Here is a 26,370-nt window from a genome sequence, read left to right as displayed (position 1 = left end):
TGTGTATTTCCTAACCAGCAGTCAGTATTTGGGCAACCAACTCGGGAAGCTGGCATTGGTTTGACACTTGGTCTTTGAATACAAGAACTGCTGTCAAGGACGTGGCAGCTGGAAGCGAAGGAGAAATATAGAGCCGAACATCCTCAGTGCAGCACAGTATTTACCTCTGGTCACGGCAGCGTTTTGTCTTTGGCACTTGGTTATCCATCAGTTGTCTACATGAGCCAAGGGCTGTTCAGGTGGGGGCTGTCAGCTCCTCACATAATCCTCCTCCTAGGAGTTGGGTTCTGCGATTTTTGTGGTGATTTCCACCATCTCGTACGGTTCAGCACATCGACCAGGTCTCCAAGGGGGTGAGGTGACCCAGTCCTTGGCAGGGGGTGTTCCCTCTCCTGCCTTGTCCTGGTGCCTGGTTCAAGGTGATTCAAGGACATCCCGTGTGCTCCAAAATACTTCATTTGGTCAGGCTGTCCAGCTGTCTATGGGCCCGTTTTCTGTGGGCGCTGCTGGGTGCGGATGGACTCCAGCAGTGCGGGCGGTGCAAAGCACCGCTGCGAGCGGCTTCATCCCCCAGCGGCACCATTTCTGTGGCCACGGTTACCCCTGCGACCGGCGAGTGCACGGGTCTGTGTGCCACCCCGCCCCGCCCCGCCCCGCCGCTGCGGAGGGACCAAAGGGCGTTCGTTCGTGTCACCGCACCAAGCGAGCGCCGGGGTGGTGTCACCCGACCGCAGGGCGGCGGGAGGAGGCGCGCGGCGTCACGCGGTCACGTGTCCCGGCGCTACCGTCAGTGGGATGGCGGCCATGAGCGGAGTGTGGCTGCGGTTCCTGCGCGCCGCGCTGCCGGTGCCCCTCGGCCTCCCGGCGCCCCTCGGCCTCCCCGCTGCCCGCCGCCTGCGCACCGCCGCACCCCGGCCCGCCTTCGCCAAGGAGCTGTTCCTGGGCTCGCTGCGGAAGGTGAGGACGGCCCGGCGGGCCCGGCTCGCGCTGCGGCGGCGCCTCAGGGGGCGCGCGGGCCGGGCTGCGGGTGTTCGTACCGGGGTGCGCGCCCCGGGCGCTGCCGGCCCGCGGGGTCCCCGCGGCTGGGACAGGGGGCGCGTCCCCGGCCCTCCCCGGGGCGGCCCCGCTGTGCCCGGTGCCGGCTGCCGCGGGTCCCGCCGCGGGCCCGGGCGCAGCCGCCGCCCCTGGCTGTGCCCGGTGAGCCGGCCCGTGCGCGCACAGCACGCGGTGTGGTTGGTTGTACACGCTCACGAGCGAGCGGCGTCGGGAGGGGGAAACTTCACACCCCTCTTCTTACGGGCCGAGCACGGTCCGTGCGGCACCACGAGTGCCCGCGCTGGCTCTGGGCGCTGAACACGGCGTGCCCTGAAACTGTGTCACGTCCTCCTCTGGTTACCTCAAGGAACGAGACTTTATGCAAACTTTTGCTGACAGTTTTTTGTAGGAAAGGTCGAAGTTCTTGTTGTGCATCGAGATGTTACTGGACCGAAAAAGCTACAAATTTGAGTTATAACACTGTATTAAAATGGCACTTGTTAATCCGGTATTTGGAGTATGCATTTGCCAGAGACTACAGGGTCAAATAAATTGAAAGAAGAAAAAACTCAAATCCACTGGAATGACTTGAACAATAAAGCCTCCCAAGGCAGACCTTGGGCTTGACAAGGCTTGACCTTGTCAAGCAAACTATTATGAGAGGTCGCAGTCAGACTCCATTGCTTAAACCTCTGTTTGTTTATGCCTTTTTTTTTTCCCCCCTCTCAAATTTCAATGCAACAGTTTTCTGAAAAAACTATAGCATTTACTAAATCCTGAATTTTTGGAGCTGATGTGATTCTTCAGACTATAATGAACAGTTTTGTTTGGGCAGAGGTAAACTCTTCTATTTTAATAGGCAACAGGTGATAAAAATTAGGTACAGGCTTCTCATGTAATCATTCACTGCACATGTTAGTTGCTTGGATTTTTAATTTATTCAAGCCATGTTGCTTTGAGTTTATGACCAAAGCACCATGGTGATGATAAGGAGCAGTGTGGAACCTCCCAAACTTTGTACTTGTGCCATTAAACAGGTGGAATATCCTGTGTGTTTCCAAGGGACAATGTTTGTGGGCTGAGCTTTGAAAACATTGTAACACTAAATTTATTCTGATACAAGTTAGAATTAGCCAGTGTTTTTAAATCACAAAATAGGATTACAGTGACAAAATTCACAGTTGATGAAGGATTTTTGCGTCCTCGTAGTTGTTAAAATATCCTTATTTCTCCCTAATGTTTTGTTCTTCGGGTAATACCTTCTGATTTATTTTTGATTTGCAGTAAAGTTGAGTCCTGTGGATTTCTTTCTGAACATTTTCCACAGTTCTTAGTTTTCACAGATTTTTACAGTCTAGTATTTGAAAGGCATATGTTCTTGAATTTTTATTTCAATTGTACAATTCATGCTTTTTAAAAAATAAAAAGTGTTTCTTATTTTAGGAAGAAGTTTTCCCTTATCCAGAAATCAGCAACGAAGAGCTAGAGGAGATCAACCAGTTTGTAGGACCTATAGAAAAATTCTTCAGTGAAGAAGGTATAATTATTAGTTTATTTTTCATGCAAGTGGTTTAGTGATTATGAAATGATTTAACTATAGCCGTTGAATAAGATCATTCTAGTTGAAATATTTGAGTTGGTTTTTGCATCTACTGCTAGTCATACAGTGCTGCTGGTTCTGTAGGCATGTTCATTTGTGGCTCTTTTATATGCAGTATTTGGATGCTAATGAGAAGACATAAATCTTCAAAAGAGAAAAAAGCAGAAAATAACAGAATTCTGTAGTAGAGTTAGGATGTAAAACTGTTTTTAACTTGGTTGATTAATACTATTTACCACTTCATATGTTGTGATATTTTTTCTGAAACTTTTTAACTGTCCTAAAACTGGTTTTAACAAAACTCAGCAGACATATTAATAAACGATGACTCACTGAGAAGCTATGAAAAATCAAAAGGTTTTATGTTTTTAAAGCATTAGTGATTCTACTTGGGATTAGCCATATGCATTCCAGATAGGGCTGCAGGGTGTTTCTTCTATTATTGGCACGATAGGCCAATTTTAGAACAATTGTAGAAAATTGACTTTTACAGACAGCAATTTCTGAGCCAGTTAAACAGTATCATCTCAGATTTCCCGCTGACAAAGATAGTAGATCTTCATTGCCAAACACTGCAAGAGTTTGAAGAAGCCTGTGATTGTCACAGATCACAGTTTATGAGATCCAGGTAATTTTAACTGTAAAATTGCAGTGTTGCTTACTGACAGTAAATTAAGAATTTATGCAGATTATGTTTTTTAATTCTTTGCTCTGTTGGGGAACGTAATTTATTGAGTAAAACACCTGATATTTAAGGGAGGAATAACAAGGTCAAATTACAGAGGCTTCCAAACTGAAGGTGGAAATTGCTTGTCTTTGGTTGAATTCACAACTATTTCTGGTTTATTGGTTCATCTCAGCAGAGTGTGTATGAAGCGTGACAGTGTCCAGACACTACAGATAGGTCTGTATGGGCATAAGGGGGGAAGAGGTAAAAAGCCACCTTTCTCTCCCCAGAGCAGCTGATGACATACCACCAAGATGTATCTGACGCTATGTAGCTAAAAAATTAGCATGGGGAGCAAAAAGTGTTTTTTAAAATGAGTTTTCTTTCTGAGTAACTTCTCTTAGCTGCCCCCCCGTTAAATTTCATACCGATGTTACAGTGTCGTTTAACAGGGGTGAAAGCTCCATTCCTTTTGCAGTGATACTTCTTTTTGTGTACTTTTTGGAAAGGTGGTTGGTGTTCATTTGCTGCAGCTTACAGCCTTCCTGAGCTGCCTAATGTGACTCTTGTTTATTTTCTCGGTCACAGTACAGAGTCCTCTTGTAATCTCCCAAGAATTTTAATAACTCAGAACTAGAGTTTTGTAATTAACTCCTTTATGTACTTTTTTTTTTCCTAATCATGACCTAGACATGATTCACATAGAAAATTCTGGAAATACTTCACTTACTGCAGTCATGGAATCTGCTAACATGCGCATGTATAACCTGTACACATAGAAATGTTTGAGAAAATGAAATAAAAACCACTTCCAAGTCCTCTTTTTGTGTATGTTGTGACTTTACAGCTATGACCAATATTCTTGGGACCTTCCAGTTCATTCTGTATTTTGACTTAGATGGTGTAGTAAGGTGGGGTACTTAAGTGGAGCATTGTTCCTCAGAAGCAGAACTGGAACTTCCCAGAAGCCACTTTGAGAATTCACCCGCCCCAAGGGGAGTGGAGCAAACAGGACAGTCAGTAGGATCAGGCTGAGGCTAGAAAGAGGAATTGTGAAGTTAGGGACGAGGAGCAGCAGGCACACTGTGTGTTTTCTGAAGATGCTCCACAAGACTGGAGGAGAAGTACAGCAGCCCCTTTTTCTGTAAGTTATTCCAGGTCTGGGCTCTCAGGCTGATAGTTCAGTTAGAGATCGTACTGGTGCGAACTCGTAGCATGTAGTGACCTTGTCTCTGATTTAAGAACACTGCAGTCTCAGAGGTTTTTTTTTCTGCCCTAAGAAACATGGTTTTAAATTATAAGACTTCCTGTATTTGCAGTGGACTCTAAGAAGATTGATCAAGATGCAAAAATCCCCCCTGAAACTTTAAAAGGACTGAAGGACCTGGGTCTCTTTGGCGTGCAGATTCCAGAGGAATACGGTGAGTACATGATCACGAAAGGATAACCCAGTAGTCTATATTAAGCAATGCATTTTTTGGGTCTTGCAAAATGTGTCTGTACTGTCCTGTGCGTAGTCCTTTGACTCTGACATCTAAATTAGGAGCTGAGGCTCCATAGTTGATGAAGAGCTGTGGGCCCCAGGAATGTCTGCTGGCCGTGCAGGGAGCTCTGTGTACTCTTACCTTGGGCGCCTAAGTAAGATAACTAATTTTAGACGGTGTCAATTCCTCTTGGCATAGCATTGTCCTTTTTGTTCCATTTTTGGATGCAGTAGAGTAGCTTGATGTTCTGTGGGACTTGGCTGTTCTTGCTGATGGTTCCTGAAACTACACCAGGTCCAAACTACATTGTCTCATGGAACTGACCTATCAAAGCTGTCACGTGAAGACAGAAATATGTTTGACCACATAGAAGTGTAAAAGTATAATGTCTAGTTATTAAAAGCATAGCTGCTGTATAAAATCTTCCCTATGCAGTACTGAACAAAAAGTTTATGTCTTGAAGGACATTATAGTGCCAGTTGAGATTGGAGCTTTTTTGTTTATTTAATTAGGCATCTGTGCTTCATTTCTGTAAGTAAAGTGTTTATATACAAGCTCATTAAAGTATATCAGATAACTTGTATGTTCTGTAACATGATGTGATCTTTGTTAATTAATTGTTAATTAATGCATTAGAAATGGTATTAAATGTTTTTCATGGGTATTCAGAACTAGGCAGGATGATATGAGAGTAAGATAGAAAAGAGGTTTGTAACCTCTTTTAAGTTCTTCTCTTCAGGATAGAGTCTGGGGAGGAGAAAGATCTGGACAGAGCACCTTAACCCAGGTGGGGAGAGAGGGGTATTTAGGAATTAAGAAATATATTGGAAGAAGACAGGAGAGTACTGTCTGCTGAAAGGAGGTGTTGGAAGCAGAGGAGGACAGAGCTCAGAGCAGAGTGTTAGGAAGCATCATGACGTTGGAAGTATAACTTACTATTGATTAGCTAGAAAGAAGTTTCCTATTCTGCTAATTATTTTAAAGAGTCTGAAAGGCAATGAATTTGCCTTAAAAATCATACTTTAGTTCAAGAAAATGTTGTTGTTTTGATTTTATATTGTTTTGAAGCTTATGAAATAATACTCTCTCTCACCTTCCAGTTGCTGCAAGGTCACAATCCATTCATCATACTTGTCTTGTAAACATGTATGCTGGATAAAAAACAGAGGGTGGAAAGCAATCACCTTACTATAAGCAAGCTGCTTTTCTCTGCACCATAAATATTGTGCTTCTAATTAGGTTATTTCCCATTTTCTGTAGTTTAAACCTCTCTATTTTTGTTGGTGGTGCCTGTCATGCTTTAAAACTCTTCAGTGACACGTATTCAGTGCTTCGTGCATTGCATGGTGTTGTTCATAATGGTTTGTAATATTGGCATATTTGCCAGAGGCATTAAAATGCAGACCATTCATGAAGCTCATGTAAATGATGGAAGAGTGGCTCTCGTTCACATGGGTGGCACTGGAATTACTGTGCACATTGTCAGGAGTCTCCAAGCTGAATCCTGAACCCAGCACTGCTTAGAAAGGGGAAAAAGAGTAAGAGCATGTAGGTAGGAGTGTGAGTTTTGATTCATTTAAGCATGCTCTGAAGGAGAAGGGGGTAGGGGGCAGTGATGTCAGTTCATGGTATTGGGGGACATGTTCTTGCATTTATTCAGTAATTAATAAAAGAGTAGGATATTGAGACATCTGCCGAAGTTAAGTGTTCATTACCCTGACTTACGCCACTGTCCCAAGTAGAAAATTATTAACCCGGACAAAAGATTATCTTGAATAGATAAGGTTGTTTATTCAGCAGTAATACATAAAATACTCTCAAATTACATGGAGCAGCATTCTAGTCCTGGCTACATAAAATTCTTGAACATTAGACTCACAGAATGTCAGGGGTTGAAGGGCCCTGGAAAGCTCACCCAGTGCAATCCCCCCATGGAGCAGGAACACCCAGATGAGGTTACACAGGAAGGTGTCCAGGCGGGTTGGAATGTCTGCACAGAAGGAGACTCCACAACCCCCCTGGGCAGCCTGGGCCAGGCTCTGCCACCCTCACCCCAACAAGTTTCTTCTCAAATTGAAGTGGAACCTCCTGTGTTCCAGTTTGCACCCATTGCCCCTTGTCCTGTCACTGGTTGTCACCAGAAGAGCCTGGCTCCATCCTCCTGACACTGCCCCTTTCCATATTGATCCCCAGGAATGAGTCCCCCCTCAGTGTCCTCTTGTCCAGCTCCAGAGCCCCAGCTCCCTCAGCCTTTCCTCACACGGGAGATGCTCCACTCCCTGCAGCATCTTGGTGGCTGCGCTGGACTCTCTCCAGCAGTTCCCTGTCCTGCTGGAACTGAGGGGCCACAACTGGACACGATATTCCAGGTGTGGTCTCCCCAGGGCAGAGCAGAGGGGGAGGACTCGTATAGATGCAGCATTGATTTATCCTAATGTTCTTTTCAAGCTCCTCACAAATTGTCTCTGTATTTGCATCAGCAGATCACAAAATTCCTCCAGAAAGGATGTGCTGGTGTCAAGTTTGTTTCTTGATACATTCACATTTTTTGATTACAGGCATTTTTGAAGTGGTATATTTTGTCCTCCTCTAATACCAGCCTGGCAGTCTTCTTGGGAACTGTTTGGAGGCAGTTTTGGTGCCTAGGTCGTTCTCTGCTGCCTGGCCTGCAGCCACTGTGTGGGGGTTAATTGTCTGGGGTTGGCACGTAGCCTGGAAGTGTCTCCACAAAAATTTGTTTTATCCTGTAAGCACAGAAATTCAGACCAGAGCAATTTTTATACCGAACCTGTTACCATTTTCACATACAGAGTGTTTTAAACAAGCTTGTTTTCCACCATTTGATGGATTATACTGTATCTGCATGCATGCTTGAACACAAACAAGTCTGTTTTCTGAGTAGGATAAAATTCAGCACAACTCATGCTTATTAAAAAAGTTACTGTTTTCAGAATGCATTCTTCTAGCACAACCACAGCAATGTGCTACTTATTTGTGGACATGTTATATCCAGTCCATACCAAGCCGCTCCCCGTTTAACAGTCATATATTCTTGATGTTTATGTACTTGAAAGGGATTTTTGTGGGGAGGGAAGAGGAAGTTAAATTGTAAAGTATCTACTTAGAGTAAAATGTAGTATTTGTTCCAGGTGGTCTTGGTCTATCGAATACCATGTATGCACGTCTAGGAGAAATCATTTCTTCAGACGGATCTATCGCGGTGACTCTGGCAGCTCATCAGGCTATTGGGCTGAAGGTAACGCTCTGCATTTATGTCAAGTAGTTCTACACAGCTTGCAAAGAAAAGGTGAGGTGGATCAATCTAGCAAGATCAATCAATCAATCAAGATCAATCTAGCAAGTGTGTGAATTTTAAATCAATTTTCTGTTTATTGTAGCCTCAGGTATCTACCTTTTAGTGCATTCTGTGCTGGATGGAGAGTAGTAGTCTGAAGTTTGAGGTAGCAGTAAATTCATTATAATAACAAAAAATTCTTCCTGGGATTGAGCAAACAATGCTAGTTAAAAATATGTACTTATTCCTCACCTTACTTAAAATGTCGCCATCCGTGGAGCAGGGATAGTGAGCGGAGCTGATTTGTAAAGTGGTTTGGTGAGAAGTGTGGTGTAAGTTTGGGTCAATCATGATTTTGTTGAGTAACTGTATCTTAGCTATATTACCATTGTTAAGTTAGCTTTGTGATGGACTTTTGTATTGAGTTTGTCCTTCATAAGAACCCTGCTGTAAAAAAACAGAGTGTTGTGCCTGTGTAATGAAATCATTTGGAACCTAATTAAATCTTGGGTTCTGTCTTCTGATTAGGAGCTTTGAAAATGGCTGCTTTTTGGGTTATTAAAATAAAATTATAGTACTGAAGGCACAACAGATTACAAAGTACCTCTCAGAACAACAAGTACGTCTTCACTTAAGCATAAATAAAGTGAAGCCTACCCTATAAGGCAATCTTAACAATAAGCCATTTCCGCTAGTCATTTGAACAACCATGTGCTAAGAACTGACGTATTTTAATGTCTGATAAATAATGTCCATTGTTTATTAAACTGTGTCTTGTTACACCATAAAATTGCAAACTAAGCTTCCTGAACTTGGTGAAGCTTGTCAGCTTTTTTTCTTTTTACACAGGCTGATGCTGAAAAGTTTTCTATTGATTATTTAGGGGCTCCTCATCGCTGGCACTGATGAGCAGAAGGCAAAGTACCTGCCTAGACTGGCGTCTGGGGAGTACATCGCAGCTTTTTGTCTCACCGAGCCTGGAAGGTACTGGCTTTGTCATTGGAAAAGCTTCAGAAAGCACCAAAACGATTTTTTACTATTTTCATCGTCATTACAGCGGTTGTTTGGTTAATATATTAAATCCTTATTATCTGGCATCACTATATAGGTCGATCTTCTTTCCTTATTGTTTTTAAAGGTACACTTCAAACTGTGTAATTAATCTTTCACCCAAGGTGCTGCTTATGGCAGTTTCTGTGAAATCACTGTTGTTGTTCCCATCCCAGGAATTAATCTGCTTCATTTCTGGCATTACTGAATATTAATTGAAAGGATACTTTGTGCTATGGTAGAAATAATATGCTGTGATGGCTGTTCTAGGATGCATTCGGTTGTATTGTAAAATTATAACAAACTGTATTGAAGGAGCTACTAAAAATAATAGGAAGAAATGTTGGTCTTTCCATAGAGTTTAGAAAAGTCATCTTTCTAGCAGCAACTTCATTTCAAAGATAAAAGTTACATTTATTATGTTTATTCATTGACTGTTGCAAATTGTGTTAATGCAGAAGAGGTACAGTTTTCTTAAAAACACGGAGGCAGGTGGTTTCCTACGTGATCCTTTGTAAAGGAAAGGGATTAAAGGACTGAGACCAGTTGAAAGTTTGAGGTTGAATCTTGCTTGCCTGTACAAAACTACAGTTTGAAACGGTCTCTTCTGAATTCTTGTCTGCTGGAGTGACTTGCAGTGAGCATTTGAGTTCCTTGTGGATTTTCATGTAGCTGTGACGTAGATGCGTCCCAGCCATCAGTGATGGTTTAATTCGGGAGTCCTAAGCTGGGTTTTGACTCTCAGAAAACTATCCCACTTGCAGGTAAAATTGAAACTAGCACAGATATGAACAGTGATCCATGGAGGATAAAAACAAGGGCTGTGTTCTGAAATCCTTCAAATGTCTTTATTTAGCTCAGTATTATTTAAAAAGATGGCTAGTCTTAGTGACTTTCAACATCCGTTTTCTTAGAGACCTTACTTCCAGTGCACAGAAGCAATCTGTTGAATCTAGTTAAGTTTCCTTGGCAGTTAAGAACTCAAGTTTATATGCTACTCTTTCATACAACTGTAAACGTTTCTTTTTAAACTATGGGAATCATGTTTATTTCCTTAAACATTAATAATCTGTTTGGCTTTTAGTGGAAGTGATGCTGCGTCCATCAAGACAAGAGCCACCCTCAGTGACGATGGGAAATACTTCGTACTGAACGGCTCCAAGGTATCCGCTCATGGGCTGGAAACGCGACGGGTTTTGTTACAAGTTTATAGAAGGCGTCTCTGTCTTCTGCAGCGTTGCCATCAGTCCGTTTATTTTGAGGTTTCCAAGCTAGTGAAGACAAATGATGTCAAAAAGAGAACCCGTGTTGTTTTAGGTCCACAGAGAATAGAAAAGCACAGACAGGTTCAGGGAACAGCTTGCACTAAGCTGTTGGTAAGAAAGGTGGGAACAGCCACTCAGAAGTTCCTTCACTGTATTGCCAGCTCACGTTCTTTAGCTTCAAGGCAGCGTTGGTTAGTTAGTTGGTTAGTTAGTTGGTTAGCCTCTGCTGTGACAGCACAGGCAAAAAGAAACCTAAATCCACGTTTTCCCCTCTTTTCATGCCAGATTTTATAGGTATTTTTGAAAGAAATCTTGACAGTGAACTGGAAAGAGGGCTGCTTGGAGCATTTCTGCTGCCAGAAACAAGGGCAGAATGCAGTCTTGAAGAAATGTAGAGGTACTGGATTCAGCAGTGCTTAATTTGCTGCAGACTTGATCTGTAGTTGTTGAACTATTTGTCTGTGATGTGGAGCGACCAGGCTGTGGGAAAGGCCGTATGGATGTGGCGTTACTCAGAGAATTTTTCATCAGAGTTGAAATTCTTGTGGGCAAAGTGTGTCTACAGTCTCTATTACCCTTATATCCCTCATGTCATAAGTAGCAGGATATACAGGCTTCTGTGAAAATGCGCCATGGATTTTAATGTAATTCAGATTATATTACAACCTATTTTTATAGTTGCTCTAAACATTCTGTGGTCAGCTTCCCAAAACTAGTAGCAGAACTTCAATTAGAATTTTAAGGGGAGAAGCAGCAATTTTTCACCACTCTGTTCTTTGTTGGTCTATTACGAAACACTTGAGAACAGTGCTCACAAAATGAGGACAAGTATATTTATGTGTGTCTTTCCTCTCTCAAAACAGGTGTGGATATCAAACGGTGGCATTGCTGATGTTTTCACAGTGTTTGCCAGGACAGAGGTTGTTGATAAGGATGGAGAACTGAAAGACAAAATCACTGCTTTCATCGTAGAGCGGGATTTTGGTGGCGTCAGCCATGGGAAGCCTGAGGATAAGCTCGGCATTCGAGGATCAAACAGTAAGAACCACTTAAAACGGTTAATAGAAATTGTTTTACTGTTTTAATGTTTTGATTTGTTTAGATAATCTGAATTCAGAGGCTAATCAATATCTATTCCATATAGCAGTATAAGTTTCTTTACTGAGCTTGTCCTACGAGTCCTTCCTAATGCAGGGTCTGACATAAGAAATCCATATGGTGTGATTCTTTGCTGCACGTGAAGCTTCCCTCACTATTCGTGGGAGACATTGCTCAGGACGTTCAGTAACAAGCAGCTTTAGCCTACAGGGCAGCTTTCATTGGCTCTTCTTAAGCTTGCTGAAAATTACAGCTTTTCACCGTCTGTCCTTTGGACTTGATTGCTGTATCAGTTCCATAAAATAGAGACAAAACTATACTTCTCTGTTTATACAATGCACATTAATTATATTGTTAATATTTTACATTGTTGTCAACTACAGTATTTTCCCAGATTCTAACTTCTTTGGCAAAGCATATGTAATTCTGTCATAAAGAGTGCATTAGGAAAACTTTACTCCTTGTTACAAGAGGAGTCATTTAATGTTCCTGAGTGCCTTTTAAATATTTCTACATAATTCAACAGCTATTAATTCTGTGTTTCAGCCTGTGAAGTGCATTTTGAAAACACAAAAGTGCCTATAGAGAATGTAATTGGAGAAGTAGGAGGGGGATTTAAGGTAAGCAGTCACGAGTAACTACTGATGGTTTTTAAAAGCCTGAAGGCTTTTTTTCCTCCCTCCCCATGTACTGACATTTCTTTACTGGTTGTATGAACGTGGCCAAACTGGAGAGTGCCAGAGGAGACTTCTCCATTGATGTTCTTTGTGTTAGTTGGTTCCATGATTTGTTTGGGGTTTTTATTGTTTTTCATTAAAATAATAGAACATACTGTTCTTTTCAGAAGAGGGAGCAATTTCTTCAGCAGAACTTCTGAACTGAATCAGGGCAATGTCTTCTGCTGTTTTCTACAGCCAGAACTGTGGATGGTGCAGGAGGAGCAGGGAAGGGGCAGGAGGAGCACAGGAGCAGGAGGGGCGCAGGGAAGGAGCAGGAAGAGCACAGGAGCAGAGAAGGAGCAGGAAGAGCACAGGGGCAGGAGGGGAGCAGGGAAGGAGCAGGAGGAGCACAGGAGCAGGGAAGGAGCAGGAGGGGCGCAGGCCGCACAGCTGCCTCCGGCATCAGTTCCTCCCCTTGGCGTCAGGAAGGTCTGACACCAGTACAGACAGCAGCGCTCACTTTGCTGCTCTGACCGTCCTCTGAGAGTCTGACGTGCAGAATTTGCAAAACTGTTATTAATTATCCTTCTTAGCTTTCTTACTTATTCTGTAGCAGACAAATCCAGACCTAAATGCTAAATGAAACCATTTTCTTTAATGTAGTAAACATATCAAAAGATGACTTTTGTTGGTTTCTTCTTCAGATAATTACCACAAATGAGAATGTAGGAACGGTGACTTCTTGCTAAATTTAACAGTCTTTGAGCTGAGTCATTCATGTTTCTCTTGTTAAGAAACAATAATACTAGATTTCAAAATCTATTTTTATACATTATTGATCTCTGTTTTATTTCTACACCTTTCATTGTTATTCCCTTTCTTGCGTGTTGCTGAAAGGGCTCTGAAGGAGGAAAGCTGCCATTGTAGGTCAGCTGCAGGGAGGATTTTTATATTTGGCCGTTGTGTACACACATGAAACAATATTGTTTTTCTCCTTCATCTGTTTGATGAACTTCAGCAGTGCTGTGTTTCAATGTCGTTTGTCTAGTTGCAGATAAATACATTTTTATCTATCTACATTTTACCTTAATGTAGCTTGAAGGAAGGATTATTTCCTGGTCACATCAGGATCTGAAAACTGTCTCTAATGTGAAACTGGATGTCATGCTCACCTTGAAAGCCCAGTTGGGAACCATTACTGCTTCGTTTTCTTCCCAGGTTGCCATGAATATCCTAAACAGTGGAAGATTTAGCATGGGCAGCGCGTCCGCTGGAGTGATTAAAAGATTGATAGGTGGGTGAATGAGGTGTGTGTGGTGCTGGATGTCACGCAAAAAACCCTCATCTGCATAAAGTATAGAATGCAGTTAATGCAAAATAGTAACGTGAGCCTTGATCATAGCAACATCACTGCGTTGTCAGTCATAACATGCTTTGACTTCTTTAAAACACTAACATAATTTTTGATAAATTTTTTATTAAAAGCCTGTAAGACTGAAGTTTTTTCAGTGCATGTAGTGGGAAGTTATTGCAGCTGTTGATTTTTCCTGAGGCAAAATATTCTTATGGAGAATAACCTATATACTGTTGTATTTAAAAGGTGCAATCTCCCTTAAAACTTCCAACTTGAATAACTTGCTCCAGGCTTACATGCACTAATTAGTAATAAAATTGGTTTCTACCAATAAAAACAGTAACAGAAATCCCTCTGAAGTAATTAATTAGCACTAACAGGTGCCTTGTCTAAGAGCACAGGTTCACACCTGTGATTCTTGTTCAAAAGCCTCTGGCAGTGTGTTCCCAGGCGGGACCAACAGCCTCGTTGGGAGGGTGTTTTTCACAGGCTGGCGCTGGTGCAGCAGCGAGGGGCTGACACGGGTACAGTCTGACACAGCTGTGTGTCAGACTGGGGCCGCAGGCGCTGTTGGCAGGAATGGGCTGTCACGGTTCCAGAGCTGCGGGGTTGAAATGGACTTCTTTTCTTTCTTTTAAGAAACGACAGCAGAGTATGCTTGTACCAGAAAACAGTTCAATAAGAAACTGAGCGATTTTGGATTAATTCAGGTAATAAAATATGAAAAAGCAAAATCTCTGTGCTTTGTACTCACTAAATGCAAGGACATGGATCATGCTGGGTATCTTTTGGCTGTACTAGTTTAAAGGTGCTAAATCTGTGTAAACTTAGTGCAGAGTTCCGTACACTGATCTTTTAGATGTCTAGAATGATAAATGTAATGAGCATTATCTTTTTATGTTTGTTTGGGTTTTTTTCATGGTTGTTTTGCAGTGGTACTTTCTATTGAATTCTATTGATTTATTTCTATTGATTTGTATTTGAGAATATGTTAAACATGCAAAAACTGCTGTTGCACTCCTAAGCGTCAGGCTTGACCGTGGGATCGTGCCCGTGAGTGCCTGTGTGACTGACTCGGGGCTTTCCCGTTTGGCAGGAGAAGTTCAGTCTGATGGCGGTGAAAGCGTACGTGATGGAGAGCATGGCGTACCTCACCGCGGGCATGATGGACAGGCCCGGCTTCCCTGACTGCTCCGTGGAGGCGGCCATGGTCAAGGTAATTAATGCCATGGGGACGCTTGCCTGCAGCTTTAAATCATACAGACTAATTCCTCTCTGGTTTTCAGTTCACACTCCAGATGGATGACAGGCTCAGGTGGTCCATTTAGACATATGATACAACCACCTCAGCTGGGTGAAAAAAATAGACATTGTTTTCTCTGCATCCCATGCACTGTTGATTACCTCACATTCAGGCTTTTGTCACTGTACAAAATAAAAGCTCTGTACAACTAGTTTGGAATATCATGGTCCTCTTAAACTCTAAGTGGCAAAAAGACACTCAGTTACTTGTGGGCCAGGCTGAGGTGCTTCTGCACGGGCTGTAACTCAGAAATGGCTGCAAAATACATCAGGAGAACGAGTCGGTCCCTCTCTGGGGTGTCACAGTCTGGGCTGGGAGAACTCCCGGTTCTCATCCTGATGATGGCCCTGTGGGGTGCTCGGTGCACAAGCACTCGTGTTGCACTGGATCTGGGCAGGCGGAACGTGCTCCCACCCCAAACCACAGCTGCTCTGGGGCTCCCGCTCTCCGGGAACGTTTCCTTGTAGAGATGGGTTTGTGGAGTGCGAGGTTTGACCAAAGTGCACACGCCCTCAGCCACAAGGATACGATTTCAGGCGAGTTTTAAACAGGACTGTTGCAACAGCAGGACAGAATATATCAGCCCTGTCACACAGGTACAATAACGGGCGGTGTATTCTGCGTGTGATGTGTGGCACAGTAGTTAACATGCTGTTCTGGCAGGTGTTCAGCTCTGAGGGCGCATGGACTTGCGTCAGCGAAGCACTGCAGATCCTTGGCGGCCCTGGCTATATGAAGGATTACCCCTATGAACGCTACCTCCGAGACACCAGGGTCCTCCTGATTTTTGAGGCAAGTATGAATACGCTTTTTACTGTTAACTGCCATTCACACTCAGATTTTATAAACCGGAGCTGAAACCGTAGTATTCAGTTGAACAGGCCTTCAGTCCTTTCATTGCAAAGTCTGTAATAGAACAGACTGAAGAACTAAACTTGCTTACTGTGGAGATACAGGTAGTACCTTCCTGTAAGAACACCAGGTCTGATGGCTTTTGTAACCAGAAGGTGTGAGTTACAGTAGGAACTGGTACCAGCCTTACCTCTGGAAAGAAGACACTGGTAATATATATGCATGGTCATATAGTGTTTTGTATATATACACATATATATATACTGGTAGTTTGTATGGTTTCTTCTTGAGCATTTAGAAACTTTGTTTTAACTACACTGTCACATGAGAAGAAACAGCCCCAGTTCATGAATTGGGTTTGTAGTTGTTCTGGGTAGACTAAAAAAATCTAAATTAGCGTCAGAGCCTGCACCTGTTGAGCTGACGAACGCCACTCACCCGGCATGTGCAGCAGATAGATAGCTGTAATCGCGCATGCTGACTCAGGATGAAATCAAGTACCACGGCTGCCCAAGCAAGAGCCTTATGGGAATGAAGCTGGCCAGCTTGCTTTGTATCCAGCATAGTTTGAAACCTTCTCACTGCTTTTGTTGTCATGTATCTGTACACATGATAGGCTTGGTAAGAGTTATGGGTAAAGTTTTCACTTTTAAACTAATTCATAGGATTTTCTATGTTTTTTGTGGCTAAGCTGCTCTGTTGGTGCCTGGACTTGAATAACCTTTCCTCTTGTGTGCTTCTCACAAGGGAAGTCAGGAAATTCATAAAAGATTCATGTAGAAGTTTAATTAACTTATTGGTGTGCATTTATCTAAAAAAACCAAAGTTGGCTGTGAAATGTCTTGTGTTTCAAGCGGGATTGTCAGTGACCCGAGTCTCGGTTTGAGACTCGCTTGTTCTTGATGGACCATTCATAAAACGCTCACTGTGATACCAGAGCACGTGTGCTGACATGAGGCTCAACTTCTGCGCAGCCAAGTGAGATCAGAGCTTATACCTGAGCTAAAACAAAGGCAGGAAATATTTATGGATGGATGAAGAGTAATCTTTTAATACATTTTTTTTTCTAAAATAGCTTTTAATGTATAGACAATGTTAGCACAGCATGATTTAGATTTTTTTTAAATACTTGATACCAACATCACTTTGTGTTCTGTTTTGTTTTTTTCCAGGGAACCAATGAAATTCTGCGACTGTATATTGCTCTGACGGGTATGCAATATGCAGGCAAAATCCTAACTGACAAAATAAAGTATGTTCTGATTTATTGCTAATAGTTTTTAATAGACTCAACAGATGCTGATAACTGTTTAACTATAGATAAGAGGGGACACTGTAGGAAAAAGCCCGTGGTATTTTTCAATGTATTCTCTGTCTAAAAATCAGTTCAATGTTATAGGGATGTGGGGTTTTTAATTTTAATTGGATGTTTTAAGAATCTTGGCCTTATTGTATTTTATCTTATAGTTCCAGCTGGTGTAAAATTCTTTCTTACAGGACCAGTAATTAAACTTTTATAAAGTTTTTATATTATTTTATAAAGTTTTATTAAGATTTTATATCAAAGTTTACGGTAAGAAAGACAGCTGTGTTGCACATACTGAGTACACATCGTCATCTCTGGAACTTATTGTATATTCGAGAGGAACTGACCATGAACTATGTCACATACTTTTAAGGCCATATAATTGTTCATAGTAAAATGGCTCAAAAGACTCGATGATTCATAGGCAGAGTGCAGGGGTTAGAGAAAGCGCTTAACATTTCAACTGGTTATCTGAACCTCCTGAAACTTCCCGTGCAAACCAGGAACGGCCTTTACCAGCTGTTGTTCACCCTCTGTTGCAGAGAAATCAAGAGAGGCAACGTGGGGCTGGCGCTGGGGGAGCTCCTGGCCAAGTTACGGGACACCATGGGCAGGAAGGTGGATTATGGGCTGGTTGGTGATCGCGGGGTGGCCCATCCCAGCCTGCAGGTACGGGGCGAACGGCCGGGGTGACACCTGGGAGACTGACACATTTCAGCAGATGTTTATATCATTACAGGGGTAACGACTTAGAGCAGTCTTCATTTTACCTTGCTGTGTACACATAGAATATCTATAGCTAAGTCTATATTTGTAGCCATTGTAGTAATTCATAGAAATTGAGACTTCACAGTATCCAAGTCTTGCTTTGTCTGTTGCTGCCCTTCATAATAAGCTCGGTTACAAAACACAGTATTTTTTCTGTTAGCACAGGTTTTTTTTAGGTAAGAATGCAAACAACATAACTAACTATGACCAAAGCTGAATGTTCTGTTAAGAGAAAATGGTGCAGTGTCTTTTTCCTATGATGTTTTGTTAGCAGTTTGAAAACTACAACACGCTGGGTTTAGTGTCCGAGCCCCTGCACTCCAGGGCAGCTGGTTCAGGCACACGGGTAAGGGGAGTTGTGAGTCGGGTCCGTTCACATCAGGAGGTTCAGGACAGGCACCGCCTTTGGGTCAGCGCACACACGGGTGGGTCGTGGCACCTGCAGCGGTTCTGACCGCGCTGACAGCTGGAGGCCAATCTCCCCTAAATAGCTTACTTACATTCATATTACAAGAATCAGCATTGTGAATTAGTTGAGTTTAGGAATTAATGAAAGGCAAATATGACACTGGAAGTGTTCTTCCTACTTAAAATCAGAGGTTGAGACTGTTGGTGAATTCACACAGTAGTACCTCATAATCTTTCATTTTCAGGGTTTTTCATAACCTGCAGCACTTGGAATAAGAATTAGTTTTGCTGTGCAGAACTAAATGTTGCATAGGAATTTTTCAAACTATTGCTTGCATAAGCATAAAGACTATACTAAAAAGTTATCAAAAGTAACATTTTGAGCATTTTCATGTATATTTTATAGAGGAGAGTAAGTAGTGCCTATCTGCCTTCCAGCAGCAAACTGGATGAATGGTAGAAAGAGAAAATCCAGTATTAGTTGGAGTTCAGGCCCCCAGGGCTGCATAGAAACAGTGATTTTAGTTTTATTTTTCCCCTTAGAAGGCCGGCTACTCACATCTTGTATTTTCTCTTTTGTTTCATAGGAAAGCAGCAAGAAACTTGAAGAAAACGTCTATTATTTTGGAACTACAGTGAGAGGCCTGCTCAGTAGGTTTGGCAAGGTAACTTACTTTTTCTGTTCTCTTCATTACTGACTAGTTTATCCGTAGCCATTTGCTGCTGTTCCTCCATACTGTACAGCAAACAAATGCAGAATTCTGCCCTGCAAAGTGCTGTAGTTAAGAGGAGGGGCTGAACTTAGAACCCCGTGGCTTTTCCATTCTGTGCCAGTCTGATGGTTCTGGGAGTGCCCACCTCAGCTAACACGTCTTTTGAACAGCCTAAATGTATTTGGTCTTTAATTTCTGTGATGTTTGGCATTTACCAAAGTGGTATCAAGACACAGCAATTTTACTGTTGGCTGCAGACAGACTGTTACAAGGTGGAACATACATAGTTAATCCAAAACATAGTTTAAGTGCAGTTAATCCAAAACTTTTTTACTTGGGGTAGAATTCAATATAACAACTTACCTGTCTATGCTAAGTAAGTATGAACCTAAATAAAACCATGAAAAAAAAATCACAGAATCATTTTGGTTGGAAAAGCCCCATGTCCTGAGAACCTCATCTCCGTCTGTCCAACGCTCCAGGGATGGTGACTCCAGCCCTTTGGGAAGAAATTGTTCCCAAGATCCAATCTAAATGTTTGGTTAAAGTCTTAAATTGACAAACTACAAGCTAATAATCATTTTTACTCTTCTAGACAATAGTGGATGAGCAGCTGGTTCTGAAGAGGGTGGCAGATATTGTCATTAATTTATATGCAATGACAGCAGCTATTTCCAGAGCCAGCCGCTCTATCAGTATCGGCCTAAGAAACCACGACCACGAAGTAAGTGCTTTACTACCAGCTGTATCCATTTACTATCTGCACTGCTTGGATCACGTAGCGTAACATGCAGTAGTTACAACCATTCTGCTTCACTACGTGTTCTGTAATGAAGGGGCACGGTCCAGCTCAGCCCTTCCTCACAACGTCACAGCCTCCGCCTGTTCTACAAGGCTGCTCAGTGTTTTACCAGTGAGCCAACCGTCCCCTCAGCTCCGGAATGTGCACGAGGGTGACACGGCCCTGAGAGTGCTCCTGCCCCGGCTCTGCAGAACCGCAGCCACAGAGCTGACACCCCAAAGAACACTCCACATTGGTTAAGAACTTGTATCTGTCTATCCCAGGAAACTCTCCCATAGAATACAGCGCAGCAGAACGTTTCTGAACGGATGGGTGCAGGAGGGCAGGAACCACAGCAGTTGCCTGTCAGAGTTCAAAATACTTTAACGCATACACACGCATTTATGAAAGAATGAGAAATGCGCACGTTCTCTTAAACCTGCTAATACCATGCAGTTCTTCCCAAACTCTTTCCATATAATCATTCATAAATAGTAACATATAATAACATTTTGTTCTTCTATTGACAGTGAAGTAAAAGTTTGGCACACAGGTGGTTGGATAGTAGTTCATTTAAAGGTTAATGGTAACAGTTACACTACAGGACAAGTAAATTTGCTACAAATAAGTGTTAGACAAATGCAAACTGATTAACTTCACTGGCCCTGAGACTCCAGTTTATTTGTGTGTGAGCCCCTTCTGGATTTATTACCAAAACCATCTCCTGGTCAGCTGTGGGTGTGGGGTCGTCCCAACTCTGAGGCTCAGGAGCTGTGGGGAAAAAGATACCAAGAGGAGCTTGCAGGGTGACGTTAGCAAGAGACAAAACTAGACTGTCAAGGGTTTGACTGGTTTTATACAACATTGTTTTGTGTATTAATTTCATTCGTTACTTTTCAACTGAGTTTTACTGTTTTCTCAGGTGCTCCTTACAAATATCTTCTGCACAGAAGCATATTTCAAGAATAATTATGCCATCGCTCAATTACAAAAATGTAAGTGCCATAAAGTAAACTCATTTTAATATTCTTACAGCTTTCACAGACTCCCCACAAAAGGAGGTATTTTTGGTATGACCTGCCTTTAGCTAGGATAGGAACAGAACTGGTACCAATTCAATATAAAGTCACTTCATTTAATAGATAAAACACACTGCCTTGATACTTTTTTTTCCCCCAGCTGGGGGGACGAACATACAATCTGGCAGCAGCAAATACTCCTGTAAAGAAAATCTAAGATAACAATTAGGTGTTTGACCTGTTTGGTTAAGTACTGACTGACCAGTGAGGCACTTGTCAGTGAAACCGTCTGCAATCATCGGTGTCCTCTTCAGAAGATGTTATTTCCTGGCACTGAAGTGCTAAGACACTTACATTTGTAATCTAAAACCCTTTTTGAAATAAATCTAACTGAAGTGCGTGCTGTAAGTAGCTTTTCTAATTTTCTGTCTGTTTCTCCACAGATGCAGATGAAAATCTGGATGACTTTATTAAGAAAGCGGCCAAGCAGGTGCTGGAGAAGAGAGCCTACATCTGCTCCCACCCGCTGGACAGGACCTTCTGAGTCCTCCCGAGTGTCCAACACTCACTCATTTTCTGCAGCTCAAGTGTTTGATGATTTAAAAAAATAACTACTGCATTTACCGAATGTAATAAGTTGTGTTTAGAAGTATTATTTTACACAGAACTACATATAACGAGGATAAATGAAGAAGTTTATTATTTAAATCTCAAGTTATGAGTTTCCCTTGGAGCTAAAGAAAGACAGTGGGGTTTGAACCATGAGATGTTTTCCCAGGGAAGGGAGCAGGGGGTTTGTAAGTATTCTTTTAAGCTTAAATCAGCTCCTTCCTTACCTTAGAGACACATGGAGAGACTCACAGAACCAGAGCAGTTTAGCCTGGAAGGGACCACGGGAGGTCACCTTGTCCAGGCCAGGTCTGAGCATCTCTAAGGACGGGGGTTTCACTTGTCTGAGCTCCCATTTAAATGATTTTCCTTATATTTAATCAGAAATTCTCCGTGTTCTGTTCTTGGCATTGGTCTTAAGTCAAACACTGGCCCCTTTGTTTAATTCTTTAAACAATAAATCGGGGTTTTATTTAAATACAAGCTGTCAGCTCAACCCCATAAGACAGTAGGTTTTTTGATGAGCGTAATTCAGACTTGGTGACGGTTCACACACTTTCCCCTACCCTTTTGCTTACCTCCAACCGTCATTTAGCTTCCTCTCTGCCTGCAAGGTCACTTTTACCCAGTGACACATTCAACAGTCAAGCAACCGTCCCCACACTTGCCTTTGGGAGTTACTTGCTGGCCAGATCTCGTGAGGAAGGTGGTTATTTTGGGTCACAGGTATTTTTACAAACATTTATACATTGTCAGTCATGGAGTTTTCCCCACTTACCGGTATCCCCAGTAACTCGGCGCTAGCGCATCACTCTGGGAAGGCTCTTCTGCTGCCTGAGGGGGTCGGTGCCGCCTCCTGCTCCTGCCCATGGTGCCTTCTTGAAAACAAAACAACGTCTATAGCAAAGTAACCTGACTGGGAAAGGACTCAGAGATTAAGCTCTGATTTCTTTAGCTATATATTCCTAATAGAGTTGCAGTTTTCAGCTACAGAGGTTTACTCAACACCACTGAACCTGTAAAATAATTAACTGTACTAATCAACAAGCTCACCACTGTTATTAAATATTATGAATGACTATGTTGCTTCATTCCTGTTGCTCGACAACTCTCAGGAGATGTGATTTGAAGGAGGAATTTGCTCATCAGATGCTGGAGCATTTAACCGTTGGTGTGGGCTTGGGTGCAAAATTTGTGGGTGACTGTGCCAGCACCGGCCTGAGCCGGGAAAGGACACACGGCCCAGGAAAGCACCAGGGCCAGCACAGGAGTGAACAAATCGTTTCACAGCTGACACGCAAAAGGCTGAATCCCGACCTTGTTAAGCGTCAGTTCTATCTAATGTGGCATTCTAAAATATTACATTTCTGCAAGAACTCGATAATACAATACAGTGAAGCATTATCTGTGACCATTTAATGGCATGACAGCAAAATAAAGGCCAGAACTCATCTCCATCAATAAAGCAAAAAAAAATATGAATTAAACCACTTTGTATCGCACCATAGGTAACTGAGATAGTAACTACAGGTTTCCTGTTAATGCAAAATTTGCTCTTTGATGTAGTTTAATTTAGAAAGTTCAAACAACATGAAACTTGTAGGTACCATTGAGCTCGGAGGCGATTTTTAAATGCAGAATCCCCGAAACACAGACAAGAAAATGAATGAAAGCTGGTGCACCCTTGAATGAGCCCTGGAGTAAACTACAGGTTAGCAATGTACCCAGCTGAAGCACACGTCACTCAAACTCCCATACTCTTACAAACCTGTATCTGAGATGACTACTTAAAAAAAAAAAAAAAGCCATTATGTGCAAACTTTCTGCTTCAGAACCCTTGAACATACAAATCACAAGCTGATTCCTTGTGTTAAGTGAAAACCAAACCAACCACCGTGCCAGGTCAGTCTGTAAAGGTGACGCTCCAGCTTGGAGGTGCCCACAGAGCTGTCGCACAGCCCTGGGGTGGTTTGCTTGCCTAGCGAGTAGAGATCTCCAGCCAAAAATGGCCCAGTAATCAAACAGCTGCAACCAGACAAGGGCCGAGAGACTAACGATAGTCAGACGCACGATTTGAATGCGAGAAGTAACACACTGGGTGAGATGACACTCACAGGATAAATAAAGCACCTGGTTTGAGGGACAGTCTAGTATTTGAAGCAGTGCTGATAGGGATCCAAAGGCTTCCCCGGGCACAGCCTGTTTCCCACCTTAGGTACTCTGGAGGAAAATCTGCAGCACTTGGCGAGCAGCTCTGAGCAGGACGGCAAAGATTTCAATCAAAACAAAACAAAAGGAGGTGGCCATCATAGAGAAATCAGGAGAAAACACAATGGCATAAGAATGAGCAGCTAATAGGAGGCAATGGCACTGAGCTGGCTCGTGGGGCTGAGCCACTGTGTTCACCATTCTCTTACATACAAATAAGCAGAAAATAAATGATGCTGTGCTAATGTAACTGCGTGTTTAGCTTTCATATATCCATCTTGTTTAAATTCTATGTTCCTTCAGCCAGGCATGTCCTCCGGCAAGGATGTTTCCTTTCTTTTTCTGTCAAGGGAAAAATACTCTACTGGAAAATGAGGCTAGTTTGGAAATCATTAAAAACAACAAGAAATAAAATGTTATTTTTTAAATCTGTCTTCCAAAGCAGACCATTGGAAGTTAATACAAGTAACCTCTCCTTTTTAAAGTGATGTCTTTACAATGGAGTAGCCAATTCTGTGAATCAAGACAGAAATGTCTTCCTACGGGTTACAGTTCGAAGCCTCGAAAAATGTGTTCAAGAAAATTGGGATATGAGAGACTCAAGTCCAGTTGCCACAAGCAGCTTGTAACAAAGTGCAAGCTGTACATTAGCTAATAAGCCAACAAGAGCATTTATATGGCATCTAGCAACAAAAGGATGGCTATCGGAATTACAGAAAACAGGCAAAGAGTCCAGGATGGAAAAGTGTCACGATCTGAACAGCCAAAGCAAAGCAGGCGGCCAAGTCGAGAGCACAGAGACGCAGTTCCCAGCCTGACGCTGCCCGCCAGGCGGCTCCCAGCTGAGCGGCCACATCACACAAGGGCCAGCACTCAGAGTATTCCTAAAAATGTAAAAAAAGGTTGGGTGGGAGCGAGTTGGCCTCAAAGGTTTAACTCTGCTTTTGTTACCAACATTCTCATAGATCCTGTGTTTGTTTTTCTAGACCATTTGTAGCCCACAGAGAGCTCCAGTCCCTTTGATCAAAATCAGCTTTAAAAGCACGCTCAGGGTTTGGGTCAGTCATTTATATGCAAGCGCTGACGAGGATTCAGCCAACAAAAGAACGGTGAGGTGCAGGCCACCCATACAGCTTTTCAAATTAATGAGCACAAATCCTTTAGTCTCGCAAGCGGGGGTGTCTGGGTGGGATTTCTGCGGCAGCGGCTGAAGCGCAGCGCTCAGGAAGCCTTTACAGCACTATGGTGATCAAGAGAACACACGGGGAGACAATGTGGCATCCAGCCGATAGAAGCGCCTCAACCTCTACATTTCATTAGGGGACATGACAATTTCCCTTAGAGCTGCTGAGCCAGCTGGTCAAATATGCTGCTTTTCTCATGCACTGCACGCTGGCAGGCAAGTCAGTTAATTGAACAGAAACTCTCCCCGTTCCCTCTGAGCATCAAAGCAAAGAACTACAACAAAAAATTTAAAAGATCAATTTAAAAAAATAAAATTGTGCCCCAGCTCCTACATTTTTCTAAGAGCTTCGTAAGATTGAGTCAACCAGTGCTATCAACATCAATTTTAACAAATAGTTAGTATTGTGCTAAATTAAGAGCGTCACACATGATCTGCCTCCCACACTGCACAGGGTCAGTGCCCAAAGACAGCTCCATCTTACCTTCAAAACTGGTCCTGCCTTCCTGAGCGAGGGTTTCAGAGGTTCACCTTTGGGCAGCAGCCTGGCCCTCGGGCTCCGCGCGGGGAGCCCGGCCGCCGCGGGGCAGCGCGGAGCTTTCGCCTCGGTACCGTCCAACCCAGCCCGCACAGTCCGCTTCGTGTCTTCACGGGGCCAACAACAGAAAAACCAGGCAACAGAAAGCAGTTAGAGGGACAAGTTTTGGCTGTTTGAACTAAAAAAAAAAAAAAGAAATAGGCTAAAAGCCTCTGTTGCAACCAACCGACCATTCACACAAGGATCCAACTAGAACAAGTTAAACAGTTTTAGAGCAATCGCTGGTGCTCACAAGAGACAACCCATTGCCCTGCCGGCTCCGTAAAACGCACATAATGCAGGACTGATCCTGACAGCTTCCAAAGGCTTCTGTACAGAGCACTGCAGAACTGCACTAAGCAAGTGCTTTGCAAGTTACAGCATGATGTGCAGCAGGAAAGTTGTAGAAGATGAAAGATTCTAGCAGCCACAGTAAATCTATTATTTTCTGCTTATAAACATTGCAGTGAATCTCGGGCAGTTCTGTGCAAATACAAACGCGCGGCAAACTTTTCAAAATACCATTGCATAATGAAACACAACTTTGTCGTCTCTCTGTGAGCACGAGGTCGCAGGCTGTGCCCTCGGCCCTGACAGCGCAGGGATCCAACCGCTCAGCCCAGCCCCCCGCACCAAGCACCTGCTGCGGCTCATGGGCTGTGCGGTGGCTGGGCTGACCTTGGTCACAACAAATGCTGCTTGTCACCAGCCTGTTCAAAGGAAGAACAGGCAGCCAACAGAGGCAGGTTTACAGAAGAACCAGCCAGGAAAGCTCTGCACCTCCCTGTCACATTTTACCATAGCCAAAGGAACCAAGGCTGTGAGTAAGTGGAGACAGAAAATCAGAGCATGGCCAAGGTCCTACAGCCTACATCGTTTGGTAGAGTACAAACAGTTTTGCTGCTCCTTGCTAAACCTCTTCCCATTCAAACTCCCTTCCTTGATGGCAGAACTGAACAAGCTTCGGGACCATATGTCAGAGTTGCCAGTTCAATCTTTGTGATTAGTTAACAGATCCATTACCTGTCAGCGGGGCTGTTGTCATGAAGAGCTCAGGTGGCTTCTTATAAAGCTCAAAATCAATGTGCCGTTTGTCCCAGCTCCATCTGTCTCGTGACAATCCTGGCTCCACGTTA

General features: G+C 43.0%; 1 protein-coding gene across 2 annotated transcripts; it reads left to right on the top strand.

Annotated features, from left to right (window-relative positions):
• The first annotated feature begins 796 nt into the window (after positions 1 to 796).
• On the top strand, positions 797 to 22,315 carry ACAD9 (acyl-CoA dehydrogenase family member 9). 2 transcript variants are annotated; one of them, XM_080350374.1, is made up of 18 exons: positions 797 to 957; positions 2,479 to 2,572; positions 4,622 to 4,723; positions 7,936 to 8,042; positions 8,965 to 9,065; positions 10,216 to 10,294; positions 11,260 to 11,434; positions 12,041 to 12,114; positions 13,372 to 13,447; positions 14,147 to 14,217; positions 14,604 to 14,723; positions 15,474 to 15,602; positions 16,835 to 16,914; positions 17,511 to 17,637; positions 18,732 to 18,809; positions 19,453 to 19,581; positions 20,561 to 20,633; positions 21,101 to 22,315. In XM_080350374.1, exons 1-18 carry the CDS (start codon positions 805 to 807, stop codon positions 21,199 to 21,201), a joined length of 1,869 nt encoding a protein of 622 aa, XP_080206500.1. In that variant the 5' UTR covers positions 797 to 804; the 3' UTR covers positions 21,202 to 22,315. The 2 variants fall into 2 exon arrangements, with proteins under 2 accessions (XP_080206500.1, XP_080206501.1); XM_080350375.1 differs by lacking the exon at positions 19,453 to 19,581.
• The last annotated feature ends 4,055 nt before the right edge of the window (positions 22,316 to 26,370 follow it).

The sequence above is a fragment of the Nesoenas mayeri genome (assembly GCF_963082525.1).
Source record: "Nesoenas mayeri genome assembly, chromosome: 10".
Classification (NCBI taxonomy): Eukaryota; Metazoa; Chordata; class Aves; order Columbiformes; family Columbidae; genus Nesoenas; species Nesoenas mayeri.
Note: the sequence above shows the minus strand (reverse complement) of the source record. Positions and strands in the feature narration are given on the sequence as shown.